Below are 23,190 nucleotides of genomic sequence, written 5' to 3'. Positions count from 1 at the left end.
ATGTGCTGCCCCATTCAGGTAAATATTAGGAACCTTTCCCTAAACACAAGGTTTGAAAAAATTAACTGGATCTCACTGCGTGATTACGCCGCCTTTCCGACATTCATTTTCAAGGCAGTATTTCATTTATGAAAGTATTTAGACAAAATATCAGTCAATTGCTCAGAATAGCCAGCTGCTGCTCATCATTCTATCATTCTGCCACTATAATACTGGGATATGAAAGAAATCAGATACTTTGTAAGGTTTGTTCCAGTCATGGTTTTTGTTCATTTCTGATTACTAAAGATGAGCAATCAGTTTTTTGTTTTTTTACATCAGCACAAATTGCCATGTATTCATATCTATATCATTAATTCATTCAATATTGTCATTTGTCAGCTCTGAGGATGTCTGGGGACATGTTAAATATAATAATTTCAGGCCAGGTATTGAGCTTTTGTCTGCCTTTGGGTAAAAAGAAAGTGGCTAATTGAACCTCCTGGAGGTTTGAAATTGGTTTTCAGCCACTTTTACAATAAATCAGTAATTGCTTTCTTTTATCTAAGGAATTTTTGCCTTTAGAATTATTACCAGTACTGTAAAATATATGTTATTGTTTATCTGTATCTTTTATTTTCATTTAGAGAGTCCAATGAAATTATGGACTGAACTAACTGAGCTTGACCCCCCCCCCCAAAAAAAAAATCTGAAAACCATTAATTCTAGAGAGAGACACTGGCAAAACACTGTTAGTTTCTAAACAAATTATGTTGAGTAAAAGCAGATTATTTGTCCCGGAGACAAAATTACTTGGCCCTGAACCCTGCTTGTAAGCTCCCCACTCACTTGCTCGCCAATCCTTCCTCAGGAATCTTGATTCACAACACTCTCATCCCCATTATTTATATGCCTGCTGCAGGTATTCACTTTCCTGCTCTTCCTCCAAATGACCCCCCCCCCACTGTTGTGCTGATTTGTGGGACATCCCAAAACCTCTGAGACCCATAGTTTGGGGCTGGCTTAGCTCATCTTGAGTGGGTTGCAGATGGGTGGCAGACCAAACACTACCAAAAGTCTATCCCGCCCCAGCCGCTATCTGCAGTCATATTTATATACTTTTGCCTGCCTGCCCCATCCCTGATATCAGAGAAGGGTGGGTCAGATGAAGGTATATAAATAATCATGGCGTGCCAACAATTTGTTGTGGACTGTACAATAAAGCGCTTATTGCTACTGGTTGTGAAGGAAACCTTGGAGCTACCACCCAGGGTTCCCCTGTGTCAATAGGTGCAGTAGCACATGAATTAGGACAGAAGAGTTGAGCAGTGTTGAGTGCAACTAAATAGACCGTTAATGAATGGGTTTAACACACAACTTACAATGGGGAAAAGTGCAGGAGTGCAACTGAGTTTGTTGTTGGCAATGACCTTTATAGAATAACCGTAACTGACTGTAGCCAGTTAGGGTGGCCGACATTCTAACTTGCAATGAGAGTTGTTAAGGCAAAAGTATGGTACTAGCAGTTTAAAACTGCTAATATCTCAAAAAACCACTAAAAGGAAAACACAACCCAAACACAACTTAAGCTTTTTGAAAAGGAAACATAATTTAAATCAACTGTGCATTATACAGCAATTACAAAATATGCAGCCTTTTCATGATATTTAATGTAATAATATTGTTTGGAACAGTTACCTAAGCCCCGCCCCCTACTCTACTGCTAATCTGGCTGACTACTTGCATCCCCGCAATCCCACAATTCCCTGCACACACAATGTCAACAAGGGAAGGAACATCACAGTGCAATGCATTGTGGGTTATCTAGTTCCTGCATGCCATCTGTAACCTGCCGTCTGTAAATAGTTGTTACTATTTGTAACATCAATGTTTTAGTCCCCCCTCCCCTGCCAGAATTTCCAATGATGCAGCTGGATTTCAGCATATAAAATGGTATTTATTCATTACTATTTAAGTATTTATACTTTATGAAGGAACAGATTAGAGCTATAGGTATATTTGGGGTTTTTGTGTCAAATTTTGGTTCTGAAGCCGCAGTTCCCCCTTAATGTAAATTGCAAAATTGTTTAGAAGGGAACTCTGAATAAGTTTACTTCTATTCATTTTTGATCCACTTTAATTAAGTCTTTATAAAAAAGTGCCTATCTATAAACCTCACTGTTGGAAGTATTGAGCAGCCTGAATCAAACCCAAAGGAACATGCAATGGACATTGCACTTGCAAGGAAACATCAACACAAATCCCAACACACAGATATTGCTTAGATATATTAACTACAATAATAAACCGCTGTTTAAAATTCAGTATTACATATACTGAGGAACTGACAGAACCAAGGCAAATGGCAGCTGAAAAGACTGAACCTAAATATATGAAAAACATAAAAACACTAGGAAAACAATGACGTATACAGAAGCTTTACATACGTTTTACATTTAACATGAAGCAATTTCAACAGCAAAGAATAAACCAGACATTTGTTCTATTATACAAATCTGGACGGTGCATGTGATTTCCCTAGAAATAAGGTTACAGCAACCAGTGACGGTCACACTCGGGCTTTATTACCGTTTAACGAAGAAATCTGTTTGCATGCTCCATAGACATGAGAGGATTAATACCAAGAAGGGGCACTTTAAAGAATCTATGGCGCCCAACCAGGATGATGTGGATGATTTAGCGACTCTGGAAGCCCTGGATGAGGTAAATCTCTTTTTCACTCATAGTATAAGTTTTGTGAGCTCCGTGGAGTCAATCTGTGGAGGGGATTCCTCACTTACCCCCATATGTAATAAAAGGCACTAAGTTTGCCCAGGAGCAGTAACTCATAGCAACTAGTGATGAGCAAATTTTTCACCAGGCATGGATTCGCAGCAAATCTCTGCATTTCGCCATTCGAATTGCTTCATGAAACTTCTGTAAAAATTTGCTGTGGAAAAAATATCGCACATCAAAAAAGGTTGTGGTCGCGTCAAATATGGGTGCGGTCGCGTTAAAATCGGACGCAGTCACGTCAAAATGGGCGCGGTCGCAGATTTTTCACATTTTCGCAAATTTTATGGTGAAGCAAAATGGGACAGATTCGCTCATCACTAAAAGCAACCAATATAATGTTTGTTTTTTAACAGGTCACCAATAATTGCTACAAGCTGATTGGTTGCTATGGGTTACTGCTCCTGGGCAAACTTGGTGTCTTTTATTACATAACCCCTTACATTTGTATAAGAAATGAGGCATTTAAGATTTATTAAGTATTAACTCCTAGTTGTAATTTACTAACGTTCATGTCTTTTTTCCCGATTTGTGTTTTGTTTTAGCTAAAACTTATTAAAAATTATTATGTATCTAACCCGCACAAAACACAAATGTAAAAATACACCATCTAAAAGCTGACAAGGTCTTGTAGAAGCAAAGGGAGCTTTCCTAGGCAAATTGGTTTTAAGGGATTTTTTCCCCTGTGAGGCAAACTGCAGGGGCTTCAGGTGGGGTCTTTTCCTTATTCTTGTCTGCTAGAAGGTTGAACTGGATAGATGTGTGTCTCTTTGTAACATAAATGACTATGTTACTATTATATCCCCCCTCTAAGTTCCCTGGAGACACCTACATGACCCATCCTGTAGTAGTGGATAATTGCTAAACAAGAACTTTGGTAGGTGCCCTGGCAAGTAGAATGGAGTTTGCACAGCTGGGAGACATTTGGATCAGTGGCGTAACTTGGTTGCGCTGGGCCCCCCTGCTAAGAAATCTTTTGAGGGAGCCTGAGGCAAAAAGTCCCTCCTTCCCTGCCCTCCTCTAGGTCTGCATCATGCTGAATCTACTGGCCCGCGCCAATTTTTTTAAAAAAATGTAGGAGAGGGGCTGGAGAGGGGGGACTACAATACAGGTGACCCCCACAATCTGGGCCCCCCTTTAGCCTGGGTGATATAAATGTTTTCCCTGTCATACTGGTGAGACAGCAAGAAGAGCTCTGACAGGACAGAGAGGTTTCTGCTTCAGAAAAGAGTTCTTGCCCCTTAAAATTGTCTGCAGATATCGCTTTGCTTCCGAGCATTGTAACTTACAGCATCCAGATACTGCCGATTATTAGCAGGATTGCATCCCATTCGTGTCACAGTGGCTACACGCCTATGCAAGATGCATCATCACGTGCGTAGGGGGCACCGTCACCTCTCACAAGCCCTTTGCACTCTGCACTTGTGTTGTAAATGAGCCCTAATATCCCACAGGTAGTTGGGACCACAATGTGGGGTTAATCTTGACATGGTGTAATGGCTCAACATCTAAGTGTTGTAAAGTGTATGCACTTGCACAGAAAGAATTACTGGTAAATTAGGGGCCCCTGACTACATTTACCAGTCCTTTTTTTTTGAGTACTTAAAGCACTCTTACTAAATGAGCCTCGGTGCTCTGCCATAATCCCCTGTGCGCTGCTCCATTCCAGCTGATTGCTACAAAACATAAATTGCATTTCATTAGACTACAAAAGGTAGCTTAATGCAATGCAATAATCCCAATAGCAGATAACTACCCCTCATTCCCCACAACATTTATATCAACCTCCTTCCCATCTGCCTTCCATTCATCTGAAATAATGCCTTCCTTTTTGCCTAAAGCAGAACTGATTGTTCCATAAAGCGCAAAGCATAAACTGCACAATACAAGGGAAATTGACCTAAATGAATACTTACTTTGTACCATATGTGGCTACTGGCTACACCACTAAATGGAGTATTTAAAAGAAATTAGGCTAATTTAAAACCAAAAAAGCCCTGTTAGGATCTTCTGGGTTATATATATATATTTGGCACCTTTCCAGATCTGCCTCTGCACTGCAACCAGGTAAGGTAGACATCTTGAAAGGTTCTTGGTGAAACTGGGAGCTAAAATAAACCTGCACAAATAGTTCATAGGGGTTTTTACTCCCACAACAAATTGTAAAATTGCGAGTATTCTTATAAGCACGTTTGCAACTAACAATATTTTTTTTTGGTAGTTATCAAGATATTAGCAGTTTGGAAACAGTCAATGTGACCAGGGTCGGACTGGGCCGGCAGGAGACTGGGAAAAAAACCTAGTGGTCACCCACCAACCCACAACCAATCCCTGCCTGCCCTCCACTGGCGCTCCCCTCCTGCCCTCCCCCACTGCCCTACATCCCAAATCGCAGTAAAGGTACAGTAAGTATAAGGTGCACGCATGGGGGTGAGTGGCTGCCAGTGGGTGACTGGGTGGGCCACAGAGGGGGTGTTGGGGTCCCCTGGGGTAGCAGCCCCAATGGGCCTCACACAGCCCAGTCTGGCCCTGAATATGATGAATTTGAAACAACGGTGCCACCTACTGATAAGACAGCTCAAAATGAATTTCCTAAGAAAGAAACATCTTATAGATCTTATAGTTAGCAAGCAGAGAAGAGTCATCTGATGTTTCGTTGGTCAGTTCCAAGGCGAGCAACATCACAAGATGTTAACTTTCTCAGGAAATTCATTTTCAACGAACTGTAACCAGTCAGTCAAAATGACCAGCAGGCTGCTGTTGTATCTGATTCAATATACATTATCTGCTAATAGAGATGTAGCGAACTGTTCGCCGGCAAACAAATTCGCGCGAACATCGGGTGTTCGCGAACGCTCATGTTCGCGAACTTTCAGCGTATGTTCGCAGTTTGGGTTCGCGCTGCGTTTTCCGCGGTTTTTTTATCGGCGCAAAAAATATTGCACAAATCACACATGGCATTTTTCCGCAAATCCCGTTTTCATGGTGTTTAGCGCGAAAGAAAAAAAGCAGCGTATTTTCGCTAGAATATCTTGCGTTTTTTTTTTGCGCGAATTTTTTTTTTCAGGTTCGCTACATCCCTATCTGCTAATATGCTGAGAACTAATAAAATAAATTAATGTGAATCGCAAATGTACTTGCTTATATTCTATGGCAGAGGCGCTATGTTTATATGCCTTGTGTTATTGTTCTTATGCTATGTACTTGCATTCAGACTTCATTTGCCTATTACTATGACTGCAATGCTTATTGGCTTCATTTTAGAGCATTACTAAGAATACATTGATCTTACAAGATACTGTTACAAAATACCAGTTAACATCAGTATCAATATCTATTTAAAGACTTTAACAGACATGTACCATATGTCATTTTTTAAATTAAATTCATATAATTTTACCAGTTACTTTGCTGTGGGTGAATAACACTTACTTGCTTATCTTGTATTACAGAATACAGTAACTGATCAGCTGCAAAAAAGGTACAACAGGGACCAGATATACACGTACGTGGGGGACATTCTGGTCGCAGTTAATCCCTTTAGACCAATGGATCTTTATTCCTCGCAGGTATTTGGTGTATAAACCCCTGTTCTGTGTTAAAATTCACATTAGAACAAATAGTATTATTTGTACAATTACAAACTTGGGCCTTAGATAAAAGAGACTCGGCCTAACTAAATCTGAATTTTTTTTTTTTACAAATCAGGAGGATTCTGTGACAGTATAATATGTTACAATCATGGCTGTGATTTAAAAAAACAAAAAACACATTTACTATTATTTTGTAAACTTCTTCTTGAAATGTTTAAAAAAAAGTGCTGAAAAATGCTGCTGCCTGGTCATGGTATTGGGTAAAACACAGGGGCAATGTGGAGGGAACGAGTTAGGCTGATTTTTGCTCCCACACGCGGCGTTTTTCCGCTGCATTTTTTCTCAGCCTAAAAACGCCGCACAAGCCACACAGCCCCTGACTATGGCGTTTTTCAGCCTAGTACTGGTGACGTAAGCAAATCCCGTTTCCATGGTGCTAATAGTGCGAAATAGCAAAAAATGCCGCGTATTTTCGTTAGATCTGGCAGCTGCCTTTGTAGGAATAGCTTGCTTTGCAAATACTGGCATATTTTGGCCTACGCTTGAAAAATCCGTGCTAAGGCATTTTCTAGCGTATTTACGCATTGTGTGGTTTGCTTCGAGTCTTTTCAAGCTATTTCTATGGATGATGATATCAGGCGTTTTTCAGCCGCCGAGAGAATTAGAAAATACGCAGCGGAAAAACGCCACGTGTGGCATCAGCCTAACATGGGCTCATTTATAAACACTGGACAAATTTCCACCTGGGCCAAATCACACAGCAACCAATCAGTGATTAGCTTTTTTTTTTAGCCAGCTGCAGATAGACCAATGAAAGCAAACATCTGATTGGTTGCCATGGGTTACTGCCCAGGTGCAAGTTTGCCCAGTATTTAGACTCGAGCCAAATTTAGGGAAAATTGTGTTAATTTTTTTTTAGGCATCAAAAAGCAAAAGAACTATAAATTGGGCAACCTAAGATCAGAACTGGGAGATGAAGCCCATGCTTTTGTGAACAAGATACATTATAATTAGTTAATTAATTTGGTTAAGAAATAAAAAAATGCTGAATTTTCCATATACTGAAACAATAATAGTTAAAAAATGCCAGAAACAAGAAAACCCCTCTTAAAGGAAAACTACACCCCCAGAATGAATACTTAACCAACAGATATTCTATATCATATTAAGTGGCCCATAAAAGAACCTTACCAAACTGGAATATATATATCAGTAAATATTGCCCTTTTATATCTTTTCCCTTTAGCCGCCATTTAGTGATGGGTTGTGTGCTCCCTCAGAGATCAGCTGACAGGAAATAATGCAGCTCAGCTGACAGGAAGTAGTGTGGGAGCAAAAGGCAGAACTCTGTCCACTGTCCCCGTTAATTCATTGACCCCAGTCCCAAACATGACCCACTCACTTAATAGCCATATATAGCATACTTATCCATAGGTCACTGAGAAAGGCAAAAAACCATGAGCATCTAATTTTGTATCTCTGCTGTGTGTTTCCAGTAGCTAATCTTGTTTTCTTATCTGTCAACTTCTAAAAGTATTCACAGATGTACATAGGAGCCAAGCGAACCGATAACCCTCCGCATATATTTGCTGTGGCTGATTTAGCCTACCAGTCTATGGTTACATATAATTCAGACCAGGTAACTGCTTCTATCTGATATATGCTTTCCCAATATCACCCTTGAGGGAAAATGAAGGGTTAATGCGTTGATGTCTTCTGTTTAGTGTATCGTTATTTCTGGAGAAAGTGGAGCGGGAAAGACAGAAGGTGCTCACCTTTTGGTCCAACAGCTCACTGTCTTGGGTAAGGTAAGATATATACCTGTATACTTTTTTATTTTTTTTAGTAGGTTTTAAAAAACAAATAGTTTGCAAAAGAAAAATTGAGAACTGATATAGTAAAATTGGCAAATCGAAAAGTACAATAATAATGATAACAAGTAGTGAATTTATACAACATAAAAAGTATTGACTTAAAGTAATATTAAATAATAATCACATCATTTTGTGTGGAGAATTGTATAAAGTCATATTATTATTATTATTATTACAATTGATAAATAATAATAACTATACATTTACATTATGTATGTATTATATTTTAATTATATAAATTCATTATGTTGATGATTATGATGATGATTATTATAATAATAATCATTATTGTTATTATTAATCATCATCAATATCATTAATTTATATAATTAAAATATAATATATATATATATATATATATATAAATAAATCATAATTGTTAGTATTGTTATTATTAATAATACTGCAGGTATGGGACCTCTTATCCAGAATGCTTGGGACCTGGGGTTTTCTGGATAAGGGATCTTTCCATAATTTGGCTCTCCATACCTTAAATCTTTTAAAAAAATAATTTAAACATTAAATAAACCAAATAGGATTGTTTTGCCTCCAATCAGGATTAGTTATATGGGATCAAGTACAGGTACTGTTTTAATATTACAGAGAAAAGGGAATCATTTAACCATTAAATAAACCCAATAGGGCTGTTCTGCCCCCAATAAGGGGTAATTATATCTTAGTTGGGATCAAGTACAGGTACTGTTTTATTATTACAGAGAAAAGGGAATCATTTAACCATTAAATAAACCCAATAGGGCTGTTCTGCCCCCAATAAGGGGTAATTATATCTTAGCTGGGATCAAGTACAGGTACTGTTTTATTATTACAGAGAAAAGGGAATCATTTAACCATTAAATAAACCCAATAGGGCTGTTCTGCCCCCAATAAGGGGTAATTATATCTTAGTTGGGATCAAGTACAGGTACTGTTTTATTATTACAGAGAAAAAGGAAATTAGTTTAAAAAATTAGAATTGTTTGCTTATAAGGGAGTCTATGGGAGATGGCCTTTCTGTAATTCAGAACTCTCTGGAAAAAGTGTTTCTGGATAAGGGATCCCATACCTGTACTACTAGTAATAATAATCATCATCAACATAAAGAATCTTTACAATGAAAATAAGAAATACATAATGTGAATGCATACAATTATATTATGATCATTATTATTATTAAGCACCATCATCATAAAGTGCATTTTTACAATACAAATATTAATGATGATAATAATTATTAATTACAGCAACAGCCATAAGTCATTTTATGTCCAGTGAATTTTTGTGAAATAAAAAAAAACAGTTTGACTGAATTTACCCTAAAGTTCAGTAATTAACAGACAGCGCATACATTTATTTTGTGCCAGTTTGAGAAATACAACGGATGCAGTTATTTGGCAGCTACTTTTCGATATATGCAGATTTGTAGCCCTTTCCTGTTTTGCCAGAGACACTGATACATTATAATAGATTTTCCTATTAAGGGTGTAATAGCACACTTTATTAATGTAAAATATGAATGATAGCACTGACCGTACTGCCGCCGCTTACAAGCTGCTCCGGCAAGGCTACGTTAGTAAGAGGTCACATTCCATTCTTGGCACCTTTAAAAAAATCCATTATAGGAAGCAAGTTGGTTATTTAGATTCAGAGAGATACTATAGCCCCTGCCAGAAGAGATGAGAGAATATCTGACAAGTGTAGATAAAACTGCAGTCTCCTTCAAGTACTGAAAATGTTGATATGTGATAGCTATTTTAATAGTATCATTTTAGATGTGTGCTATTTTATCACTGCAACACTATCACTGATTTTCACCAAGAATGGATTAACAAAGATCAGAGATATGAAATGCGCAAAGCTCCAGCACCTAATGGGTGCCAACTGGCAAAGGCACGAAGAAGACTCTATTGGGGTTATAATAACATATGCTAAGTTTGCCAGGAGCAGTAACCTGTAGCAACCAATCAGCAGGAAGCATTTACTGGTCACCTGTTTAAAAGCAGACATCTTATTGGTTGCTATGAAGGGGTGGGATCTTTATTATCACGGGGAGGTACGTTGGTTGATGAGAACGGGGAAAAAGCTGAAATTTTGAACTCTTATTTTTCATCTGTCTATACATCTGAGGAGCCAGATAATGAAGGCTTCCCTTTTAATATACCCAGTGCTAGTAATTTAGCTACTGGCGCATGGGTCACTCAGGAGGAAATTCAAAAGAGACTTGAACATGTAAAGGTAAACAAAGGTCCAGGACCGGATGGGATTCATCCCAGGGTATTAAATGAGCTGAGCGCTGTGATTGCCAAGCCTCTTCACATAATTTTTCAGGATTCGTTGAGGTTTGGCATGGTGCCGAGAGACTGGCGGATTGCTAATGTGGTGCCGTTATTTAAAAAGGGATCTCGTTCTCAGCCTGAAAACTATAGGCCTGTTAGTCTGACATCAGTAGTAGGAAAGCTTCTGGAAGGGGTAATAAGGGATAGGATAGTTGAATACATTGCAGTTCACAATACTATTAGTTTGTGCCAGCATGGTTTTATGCGTAACAGATCTTGCCAGATTAATTTAGTTGCCTTTTATGAGGAGGTGAGCAGGAACCTTGATGCTGGAATGGCAGTTGATGTCATCTACTTAGATTTTGCTAAAGCGTTTGATACAGTACCTCACAGAAGGTTAATGATCAAATTGAGGAATATTGGCCTAGAACATAATATTTGTAATTGGATAGAGAACTGGCTGAAGGATAGAGTACAAAGAGTGGTGGTAAATGGAACATTTTCTAATTGGGCCAGTGTGGTTAGTGGAGTACCGCAGGGGTCAGTCCTTGGTCCTTTGCTTTTTAACTTGTTTATTAATGACCTGGAGGTGGGCATAGAGAGTACTGTTTCTATTTTTGCTGATGACACTAAATTATGCAAAACTATAAGTTCCATGCAGGATGCTGCCGCTTTGCAGAGCGATTTGACAAAATTGGAAAACTGGGCAGCAAACTGGAAAATGAGGTTCAATGTTGACAAGTGCAAAGTTATGCACTTTGGTAGGAATAATATAAACGCAAACTATCTACTGAATGGTAGTGTGTTGGAGGCATCCTTAATGGAGAAGGATCTAGGGGTTTTTGTAGATCACAAGTTGTCTAATTCCAGGCAGTGTCATTCTGTGGCTACTACAGCAAATAAAGTGCTGTCTTGTATAAAAAAGGGCATTGACTCAAGGGATGAGGACATATTTTTGCCGCTTTATAGGTCCCTGGTAAGGCCTCACCGTGAGTATGCAGTGCAGTTTTGGGCTCCAGTCCTTAGGAAGGATATTAATGAGCTGGAGAGAGTGCAGAGACGTGCAACTAAACTGGTTAAGGGGATGGAAGATTTAAGCTATGAGGTTAGACTGTCGAGGTTGGGGTTGTTTTCTCTGGAAAAGAGGCGCTTGCGAGGGGACATGATTACTCTGTACAAGTACATTAGAGGGGATTATAGGCAGTTGGGGGATGTTCTTTTTTCCCATAAAAACAATCAACGCACCAGAGGTCACCCCTATAGATTAGAGGAACAGAGCTTCCATTTGAAGCAGCGTAGGTGGTTTTTCACGGTGAGGGCAGTGAGGCTGTGGAATGCCCTTCCTAGTGATGTGGTAAGGGCAGACTCTGTTAATGCCTTTAAGAGGGGCCTGGATGAGTTTTTGAACAAGCAGAATATCCAAGGCTATTGTGATACTAATATCTACAGTTAGTATTACTGGTTGTGTGTATATAGTTTATGTATGTGAGTGTATAGATTGGTTAGTATAGGTTGTGTGCTGGGTTTACTCGGATGGGTTGAACTTGATGGACAATGGTCTTTTTTCAACCCTATGTAACTATGTAACTATGTAACTATGTAACTATGAGTTACTGCTCCTGGGCAAACTTAGTGCCTTTTATTACATATGGGGGAAAGTCAGAATCAAATGGCTGTGAAATGTCCTTGCTATCAACCTGTATGGTATCAGATTTTATCAGCCAAGTTTAAAGAAGGAAAGGTAAAAACTAAGTAAGCTTTATCAGAAAGGTCTATGTAAATACAGCCATAAGCACTCACAGAAATGCTGCACTGAGTCCTCTGTCAAAAGATTTGTTGTCTCTGTTTTCCTGTGCCAGAGACACGCAGCTCTCTCCTCTCCCCTCTCCTGCTCCCCCCTCCCTCAAGAATGCTAAGAACTCCCCCCTTTGGAATGTGGATCTGAGCCAATCAGCAGAAAGCTGACTTATAGTCTAACTAACTGAGCATGTACATGGCTCTTGGTCTCAGTGCAGGAGCGAGGTATTATGGGAACTTTCTTTACAGGGCTCTGCATTTTGTTTTCCTATTTGGCTTCTGATCATCTGAATGGGAGACATATGGGGAGACTTAAGGGCACTATTGAGAGAACTCAAGGTATGCCTGCAGCTTGAGATTTACTCTTTATTAGCCTTTCCTTCTTCTTTAATGTAATATAAATATTCTATAGATACAGAATAATCTGGCGGTTTTTTCTTAGCTACTTGTGCGAAAAGTCGCGACTTTTTCGCAGCTTTCGCGCCGAGTACGAAAGATTCGGATTCATTCAAGCTTCAGTATGGTGACTTTTCTTGGGCCAGGTTGGAGCTGCAGGGTGCCATTGAGTCCTATGGGAGGCTTCCAAAATCATGCTAAGTCTGAAAGTTTCGCCCGCCGCTTACGAGCGCTCAATACGAAAAAGTTGCGACAAGATACGAGCGCATCGTAATGGCTACGAAAAACTCGCGTTTTTCTGCGCAAATCATATTGGTAACGAAAAAGTCGCGACAATTTCCGAAAAGTCGTAAAGGCGCCGAAAATTCGCTAAAAATACGAAAAAGTCACAAAATGTTCGTTTTCCAATCGGAATTTTTCCAATTCGGATTCGAATTCGTGTCTTAGTAAATGTGCCCCTAGAACTTTCAGCATAATACAGATGGAGGCCAGCAGGAGATTTGGCCTCATGAAGTTTATGCCAAAGTTTATAAGTTTAGAGTCTGGACTGGGATAGGGTTGCCATCTTTTGTCAATGTTCAAGGGAGCAGGACCATGACATTGGAGAGGGGTTGTGCAGTAAGTGGGGGCAGGTGTTAGTGGGCCGCACTGAAGGGGAAATAGGGAGCAAGGCAGTTTAGAAAGGGGACAAGAGGTGGGATGGGGGCAGTTATGAGGTGGGATGAGGCAGAGGGAAGAGGATAGTATTTAACCAGAAAAATACTGGCCAGGTGGCAACTCCATCTAGGAAGTGTTCCCTTTTCCATATTAAAGTGGCCCTGGCAGGTCTGTATTTTTCCAGGAGGCATCAGTATCTTCTTAGTCTTTATAAAAGGAGAGACACCTCTTGCTCTCTCTCTCTTTGGCTTCCACCTGAGGAACAGGGTGGATGTCTGTTGAGAGCCTGATCCTTGGACCTGGTAAAGCATGTAGGCATGTAGGCCCTTGGTGAAGTCGGGGAACAGGGCCGCTTGCAGGACACACGTGCAAGTCTGCTGGGATTGCAGGAACTATTACCTCCCAAATAAACACAGTAATAAGGTAATTTCACCTTTGCATGCACCGTGCAACAATACCAGTCCCACAGAAATAGTTAATTTAAGTCACAGTTATGGATCTAGTTACCAAATGACTCCAGAGGATACAGTAGTCTGAATCATCCCATAAAGATCAACATCAACAAAGTTTTATGGCAGCTTGAAATTTGCTGAGGGTGTGCCAGGAGAATTTCCATTGCAAATCTTTTCTATTTAATTAGGGTAAGATAAATTCTGTTTGTTTTTCTCATCTCGTAACAGCATGATATTTACTCACCTCTCAGTGGAAAGTGTACCGTCTATAAATTACAGTAAATGGGTTTTTACTTTTTTTCAATTCACACAGCTCATTAGTTCTTCTCAAGTTAACTATGTGAGTCCTTTATTAAAGGGACAGTATACACCTAAAACTCATTTGATAAAAAATAACAAAATAAATTACATTCTGTCTATTGTTCTTTCTAACACACTCTATATTTTCCCATTTTTTTGCCATTGTAAAGAAAAGTTGAAAGTTGGACTATTTTCATCTTTCTTCCCCCTTCCTTTATAAACAGTTTGTTTATCTACCTTTGAACAAACCCTCCCTTTTCTAAGCAGAATCCTTTGAGAAGCTCCTTATCAGGGGCTTCTCAGTGGACTGGTAATTAGTTTTATCAGCATCTCTGAAATTCTGTGTGACAGGAAGTGACAGGAAGTGCTAAAGAGAAACTGGCATCATATTCTTGTTTACTACCAGAATAAACAGAAACCACAGGTATTTCTTAGTTAAAAAATAGGCAAAAAGTATGTTCAGCTCAAGAACTAATTATGGAGCTCATGTTGAATTTGTCCAATACAAATATTAAGAACTGGATGTTTATTTACTTTCCTATTGCACTATTTACATAAACTATGAAGGTTTTACTGGCTTACCTTGCAGTTTTAGCCTTTTATATACAACCAGATTACTTATCACCCGTTATTCCATAACAAAAAGCCAGAAGGCTATGGCCTAAATGACTAAATGCATGACATGACATCTGAGCAGAACTGTAACTGTAAATTGCATATTTACATAGGGAAAAGTCTGTAGCATGTACAGAGAGATTTCAAGAACCCCACTGATTCAGAATGTTATAGGAAATTCTAGAATTTGGCTTAATCTTAAACAGAATAATAGGCATAAATCCATGTTCATATAACACTAATCTACAAGTATTCTGGATAATACAATATATGAACCTCAAGAGGTGAAAACTTGGTTTGAATAAACACAGAACTTGAGAGGAACACATTTACTGAGTTGGGTGCTATACTGCCTCCAGTATTCAGTGTCAGTCTGATGTGTCCAAGGTCCACCGGGCTGCCACCCCAAAGGCAACCATGCTATTAGTGACCTCTGATGATGATGACAAAGCCACCGCCCTCGTGTATGCACCGCCTACCTTCCTCCATGTGGCCACATCAATGTTGGGTGGTGAGAGCGCCCGCAGTTCCCGGCAGGGATCGGGCCTGGATCAGCGGGGCCCACAAGGGCAGGGGGCCACCAGTATTTTTCCTGATGTCCTGCTGGCCCAGTTTGACCCTGCCAGTACTTGATAGTAAGAAAATAGCAGTAGCTTACTCACAAGAATAAGAGCCCTTAGATGTGGTTTATCTTTATTGTAGAAGTGATCAAAGAAATTTTATTTTAAATTATATTTCTTTGAGATAAAATGAATGCCTTTACACCTTGGGCTGAAGAAATCAGGATGGAATTCCAAAACAGCCCACCCTCTACTGGAATGTAAAGGCCACCCGGCTCCATATTTATAGCTAATGTACACATTCAGTCTGTTTTGACGAATGACACACATTTACACACAATATGCAATGTACCTATAGATGCAAGAAAGCCATAGGCTTAACACCTGACTAATTTACAGCCACTTTGGTAAATTGGGCACAAGTTGCACACATTCATTTTTTATGGGTGGCTGTTATTATGCTGAAATGTTGGGCAAAATGCTGCCTTGTGTTCTACATGCCATTCAACCCTGATATTAAGCGCCACGCATACAGTGATAAAGTGGGGAATTAGCCCAAATTTTGACTCACATTTTGCCTCTTCTTTTGTAGGCCAACAACAGAACACTCCAAGAGAAAATACTGCAAGTGAATAACCTTGTGGAAGCATTTGGAAATGCCTGCACTATAATTAATGAGAATTCAAGTCGCTTTGGGAAATACCTGGAAATGAAGTTCACGAGTAATGGAACGGTGGTTGCAGCCCAAATTTCTGAATATCTTCTTGAAAAATCTAGAGTTGTTCATCAAGCACTGTGAGTGTTTCCCTGGTGTCACAGGTTGCTCATATCCCTTAGCATTATCATAGAGACAGGGACATACAAGATACAGGTATGAGATCTGATATCTGGAAATCCATTGTCCAGAAAGCTCTGAAATACAGGAAGGCCTTTTCCAATAGCTTCATTGTTTTATCAATTAATTCATTTTTTATTTTTTTCCCTTTCTCTGTAATAGTAAAACCGTATCTTGTACTTGATCCCAAGTAAGATATAATTACCCCTTATTGGGGGCAGAACAGCCCTATTGGGTTTATTTAATGGTTAAATGATTCCCTTTTCTTTGTAATAATAAAACAGTACCTGTACTTGATCCCAACTAAGATATAATTAATCCTTATTGAAAGCTAAACAATCCTACTGGATTTATTTAAACTTTAAATTATTTTTTAGTAGGCATGAAGAAGCTATGGAGATCCAAATTACAGAAAGATCCCTTATCTGGAAAACCCCAGGTCCCAGGCATTCAGGATAACAGGTCCCATACCTGTAGTTAAGCAGTTCCTCGGGGTAGAGGTTCCAAACATTATTGAATACATTTGATTTCTTGATCTCCTACAAAGTGACCCTTTAGTCCACACTGGGCCAGTCACTCCAACTATTGTTTTTCAAATCCACCTCGTGTTTGTATCGTTTTTCATAATAAGAACTGCATTGTATTTGAATTTCTATACTAGCAAGGTTTTTTTAAGCACTCTAAACCTTGATGGATGGTTAAGGGATTGTAGGACCTGAATGAAACTGTAAGAGAGTGGAAGAGTTCCTTGGCAAATATGTAAACTTACATTTGTATCGGCCCTCTGGCACAGGTATTTTATAGTTTAGGACAGGGATCCCTAACCTTTTTTAGTCAAATGTAAAAAGTGTTGGTGAGCCACACAAGCATGAAAACTTATTTGGGAGTGCCAAACAAGGGCCTGTGATTGGCTATTTGGTTGCCAGTGTTGACTGCTATTCTGCAGGGGGCTCTGCTTGGAGTAAAACTGTGTCTCTGGGCTTCCAAAACTTGTCTCCAAGCCAGAAATGTAACAATCGGCACCTACTTTGATGATACTGGGAGCAACATTAAAGGGGACAGTGAGCAACACGATGGTTGGGAATCACTGGTTTAGAAATAAAATAGAATATTTACCATTGTACCTAATATGTCAGGGGTGGGCAGACCTTTTTTATCAGCGATCAACCGATCAACCTCTGAAGTGCGGCGTGAATGCGTACGTATGCTCCTTTGCGGTCCACCAGAAATCCACGGGGGACTGACTGGTGGACCGCGATCAACATATTGGCCATCCCTGTAATATGTTATCTGATGCAAGGCCACAGACTGAATAATAATAGGGCCTTTTTATTATTATAACAAGGGTTATAAGAATTGGGGGTAAAAGTTTAACAGAATACATGCAGTATACAGTATAAAGGGTTTGTGCTGATTATACTTTTTCCCAATGTCTTTTAATTGGGAAATAACTATAGTTTTTGGTTTTTATAGCTGTAAACTGGGTAAAATGTAAAATTGAAACTTAAGCCACATTCTATTTCCTGGTCCCAAAGAGCAAAGTCAAACAAACCAGCAGTCTATTGAGAAACCTCTCTTTAATTAGGGATTCTTTATCTATAAAGAATAACAGGCTGCAGCTAGGGAAAGGGAGGGGTTTATTTATACAGAGGACTGCTGGTTTGTTTGACTTTGCTCTTTGGGATCAGGAAGAAGAATGTGGCTTTAGTATCATTTCCATTTGTTGCCCTGTTTAGTGCAAGAAATAACAAGAACCATAAATAGATTCTAATTACAAATATATTCCGCTCACTTTCTTCTGATCAATCATTTTCCCAAGTGCATTGTTTGCACCAAAGAAATTCAGGAGACACTATGGGGCTGATTTATCTACATTCTTTCTGTGCTTCAGTCTTTTAGAGGTTTTCAGGTTATTTGATGTTTTGATTTGTGTAACAAATGAAAAATTTGCGGTTTTCCCATTTTTTTCCACATTTGTTTCTGCATTTATTTTTCATTTAGGTTTTTTTCAATTTGTAGTTTTCGAAAAAATGAGTCAAGATAAGCCTCAATATTTTCATGATTCTGTTGTAAGAACCCCAGTTACATGTCAGCTCTTTATTTGCTTTTTTCCTACAGAGGAGAAAAGAATTTCCACATATTCTATTATATTTATGCCGGACTGTCTGAGAAGAAAAAGTTGGCACATTATAAACTGCCCGATATTAAGCCTCCCAGGTAAAGTAACGCGCACCTCAGATCTGTGTAACGAGAACGCAGCGTGTTATTACTTTCCACTCTAATTTAAGGGCTAATCATTCATTTTCCTACTTTCAGGTACCTGCAAAACGAGCATATTAAAATGGTGCAAGATTTTATGAATAAACCCTTCTATAAATCCCAGTTTGAATTAATTGAACAATGTTTCAAGGTAATAGGCTTTTCAATGGAGGTGAGTGATAAATTCATTTTCAGCCTTACTTGGCAGCCTCTCAAAATGAAGGCTTAGTCCTAATCTCGTTATTGCATCATAAGTTCGTTATATGAATATATATATATATTCCATTGCCATTTTTAATGAGCAAATGAGACATTTTTTTATTATTATACAGATGGTATATGTGTGTGTTTGTGCGTGTACATGTATGTGTTTATGTATATACTGGATACAGATTGAGGGTGAGAGAGCGGCAGTAAAGAAAATGCACCAATCGGTTTGAAACTAATTGCACCAATATTATCACTGGAAAGGGACCCATTCAGATTGAGGTTGACTGTACTTAGTACCAGGGTTGGACTGGGGGGTGCAGGGCCCACCGGGTCTGCCGCCCCAGGGGCACCGCACCCGACAAAGTGCCCTGTCAGCCGTGTCCCCCGCCACAACCCCCTAACCCCCTGCAGGGGCCCCTGGTGCACCCCCCTTACACCCCACAGGGGCCCCCACCACCCGACTGGCATCATCCCCTGAATGAGTGTAAGTGAAACGCGTCAGGGGAGGACATTGGTGGCCGTGGGGGCAGTAAAAGTGATCGGGTCTGGGCCGCCGGGGCCCACCAGGTTTTTTCCCGGTACCCGGCAGCCCAGTCCGACCCTGCTTAGTACACATTTAGTTACAAAAAAACTTTGTATGTTTTAGAAAAATTATTTGAGAAGATCAAGATGTCATATCAGCCTACATAGAGCCAACTCCCCATGACAGGATGGCTACCCCAAGCACAGTGGGCTGAACCAGGGGGTGGGCACCTCTTATTAATAACATTTCTGTTATACAGAATACCCTGTATAGGTAAATAAATATACAGCAAACATGCTAAGTTGGTAATAAACATTCAGACTTGTTTTGTTTTACCTATTTTAGGAACTTGGAAGTGTTTATAGTATCCTGGCTGCTATTCTGAATGTGGGAAATATTGATTTTACTTCTGTGGCATCAGAGCATCAAATTGACAAAAGCCATATCAACAACCCAACAGTACTTGAAAATGGTAAGATTTCTTTGAGCCCTTTATTTAAGATATGCAGTCAGCACCTCTGATAAAATACAGTAGTATTTATAGCTATTACAGTAGTTGAGTTATCCAAGGTGGTGGTGCAATCTCTGCATGTCTCCTAAAGAGATACTGCCACTACATATTGTTGTTTTTATTAGGTATTTTTAATGTAATGATTATAGACATAGGAGAGTTTTTTAACTAATAAATTATGCCATTTTCATCGATTTACACATTACATTTACTGTTTAGCCAGGGGTGCTGCTGGTATGAGGCAAGTAGAGCAAAAAGCCACTCCTGGTGAATTTAAGAGTTTAATTTCCAGTTTTTAAACTGGATTTCATATGGGATCTCTGATTACTGGAGCCAGTGACCCACATGGTCTTTGCTGGTTCAAGGCAATTGTTGAATCACAGAGGGTTGACTAATGCGGAAAGTCATGGAGCAAATACAATGTGTACCAGTGTGGCCTGTGGCCCTTGCCCTATTGCACACTCCCCCTGGCCCAATCGAGAGCTAAACAAGCCTTGCCAATAGATTATAAGAAGTTAAGGGGGCTCATTTACAATGCCCCTTGCAGTGAGCAAACTGCACTTTCCCCATTACGTTCCCACTCCATTTCAGAGAGCATAAAGACCTAATTGCAGGCAGTATTTTGTTGTGTATGGACACCTTTACCATCTAATTTAATCAGACCCCTTGTATATTAGATATTGCAATTGTGAACTTAACTGGGGCATTTATAAAAATAAAAAAATAGTTTATATGTAATTGGGAACCCCACCCCAAATCATTTTTTCGAAATTAATGGAAATATAATTATAGTGTCTAATTCCAATCTAGTTTCCAGTGTACATAAATTACAATGTATCAATAGTTTTAGATTTATTTGCAAAATAACTCTGAAGACTCTTCGTCTTTACCTTTCTATTCTCTGCAGTGATGCCTCTGACCCTTCAAATAATGTATCATAAGCCGACCAATAAACAGACATGGGGACACAGAATACCTTCATTTAGCCAACTATCCTTCTTAATTAAACAAACCTGTTTTTTATATTTACAGTATATAGCTATTTGGTTTCCTAACTGTGCTTTACGTTTCCTATAGCTGCTTCCCTGTTATGCATCCAACCGGATGAGCTGAAGGATGCTCTGACTTCTCATTGTGTAGTTACACGGGGGGAGACTATCATTCAGCAAAACACTGTTGAAAAAGCAGCAGATGTGAGAGATGCCATGTCCAAAGCACTCTACGGGCGTCTTTTCAGTTGGATTGTGAATCGGATCAATGCATTGCTTAAACCTGAGAAGTTAAGGTAAAGGTGACTTTCCTTTTGAAGAGATGCATTCATTCATTCTTAGAAGACCCTTGACACAGTAATAGACTTTAACCACTTGCATTTCCAATTCATTGGCCCTCACCAAACAATATTCTACCAACAATACAATATCCAATTGTATAACTATGAATTCAAGGTGAATAATATTCTGTCTGCTCTACAAACTATGATCTAACACCTCGTCAGTGCAATTAAATCAAATTATATTTGAATTCATTTACTATTATTGTTATTACAATGTACAAGTAGGGATCTGTTATCTGGAAATCCATTAATCAGTTACAAATTATGTAAAGCCATCTCCCATAGACTGTATGATAAGCAAATAATTCTAATTTTTAAGTTATTCCCTTTTTCTCTGTAACAATAAAACAGTACCTTGTACTTGATCCCAACTAATATATAATTACTCCTTATTGGGGGCAGAACAGCCCTATTGGGTTTATTTAATGGTTAAATGATTCCCTTTTCTCTGTAATAATAAAACAGTACCTGTACTTGATCCCAACTAAGATATAATTACCCCTTATTGGGGGCAGAACAGCCCTATTGGGTTTATTTAATGGTTAAATGATTCCTTTTTCTCTGTAATAATAAAACAGTACCTGTACTTGATCCCAACTAAGATATAATTACCCCTTATTGGGGGCAGAACAGCCCTATTGGGTTTATTTAATGGTTAAATGATTCCCTTTTCTCTGTAATAATAAAACAGTACCTGTACTTGATCCCAACTAAGATATAATTACCCCTTATTGGGGGCAGAACAGCCCTATTGGGTTTATTTAATGGTTAAATGATTCCCTTTTCTCTGTAATAATAAAACAGTACCTGTACTTGATCCCAACTAAGATATAATTACCCCTTATTGCGGGCAGAACAGCCCTATTGGGTTTATTTAATGGTTAAATGATTCCCTTTTCTCTGTAATAATAAAACAGTACCTGTACTTGATCCCAACTAAGATATAATTAATCCTTATTGGGGGCAGAACAATCCTACTGGGTATATTTGATATTTAAATATTTTTTAGCAGGCTTAAGGTATGGGGATCCAAATTAAGCTATGGCCTCTTATCTGGAAACCCCCAGGTCCCCAGCATTGTGGATAACAGGTCCTATCCCTGTAAATAATATTGTACAATATTCATGTATGTAATGCTCCATTGCTCTGTGCCGCATTGTAATTGAATGCAAAAGGAATGTAAATTGAAACCTGTAAGAAAAACCTGGCAAGGAATCTCTGGAAGCAGCCAAATATGTGCAGTATGGTTGGGTTCATCTGTTAGAAACTTAGCAGGCAGGTTGCACAAAAGGTACTATAGTCCCATTATATCACAGTCTGAATTTATATAAACCTGAACAGTCAATTCTTCTTGGGTTGAGTAGGAAGTATTAGCAGATCCCGACCTAGGGCTATTTCAATATTGAACAAGTGGATCATTTCTATTGGTCATTCACATGCTAATAGGCATTTGCCCAACTGAGTTGACTAGTTGCATAACTTTATGGGCCACTATGCTGGCCACGTTCAGACTTGGTGATTTTTTGGGGGGGTTCAAGGCTAACAAGCTTTGGAATTTCACATCAGGGTATTTCTGTCCTCTGCATTTTCTTTTCATTGAATACATTGAATACATTACAGAGTAGAATATTACAGGGCTGAATGCAGTAATAGGCAGCAAGGTCTGTACTTAAGGAAAAACTACACCCCCAGAATGAATACTTAACTAACAGATAGTTTATATCCTATGAATTGGCCAATTAATGAATTCTATCAAACTGGAATATATATCAGTCCATCTTTTCTCTTGAGCCGCCATTTTGTGATTGGCAGTGTGCTCCCTCAGAGATCACCTGACAGGAAATAATGCAGCTCTGACTGTAACAGGAAGTAGTGTGGGAGTAAAAGAAAGAAGTCTGTCCATTCATTGGCTGATGTGACCAAACATGTATGTGTTTCCTTGGCTTGGATTCCAGGAGGTGGTCCTTAATTTTTAAAATGGCAGTATCCTATTTAGGAGTACCCAATGGCACATAGTACTAAAAAAGTATATTTCAATCAAAATTTTTATTTATATGAGCAAGGTTTTATGCAATATATTTTTTATAGAAACCAACATTGTTTGGGGTATAGTTTTCCTTTAAACAAACTGCTGCACCCAGTTCTAAATATGCTGGAACTTCTTTCAAGATTTGGATTTCCCCAGACTTGTAAATATTAAGCCAAATTTGGACCATTAATTTGTACCATT

General features: G+C 39.0%; 1 protein-coding gene across 1 annotated transcript in view; it reads left to right on the top strand.

Moving 5' to 3' along the window:
• myo3a (myosin IIIA) overlaps window positions 1-23,190 on the top strand; it is a 95,676-nt gene that overhangs the window by 23,405 nt on the left and 49,081 nt on the right. The window contains exons 9-17 of the mRNA XM_031904487.1: window positions 2,604-2,703; window positions 6,225-6,341; window positions 7,900-8,004; window positions 8,090-8,173; window positions 15,882-16,084; window positions 18,243-18,341; window positions 18,441-18,555; window positions 19,462-19,588; window positions 20,705-20,912. Of these exons, the coding sequence (XP_031760347.1) occupies window positions 2,604-2,703; window positions 6,225-6,341; window positions 7,900-8,004; window positions 8,090-8,173; window positions 15,882-16,084; window positions 18,243-18,341; window positions 18,441-18,555; window positions 19,462-19,588; window positions 20,705-20,912 (1,158 nt within the window). The remainder of the gene's footprint in view (window positions 1-2,603; window positions 2,704-6,224; window positions 6,342-7,899; window positions 8,005-8,089; window positions 8,174-15,881; window positions 16,085-18,242; window positions 18,342-18,440; window positions 18,556-19,461; window positions 19,589-20,704; window positions 20,913-23,190) is intronic.

The sequence above is a fragment of the Xenopus tropicalis genome, chromosome 6, assembly GCF_000004195.4.
Source record: "Xenopus tropicalis strain Nigerian chromosome 6, UCB_Xtro_10.0, whole genome shotgun sequence".
NCBI classification, from domain to species: domain Eukaryota; kingdom Metazoa; phylum Chordata; class Amphibia; order Anura; family Pipidae; genus Xenopus; species Xenopus tropicalis.
This window is presented reverse-complemented; position numbering and strand designations above follow the sequence as displayed.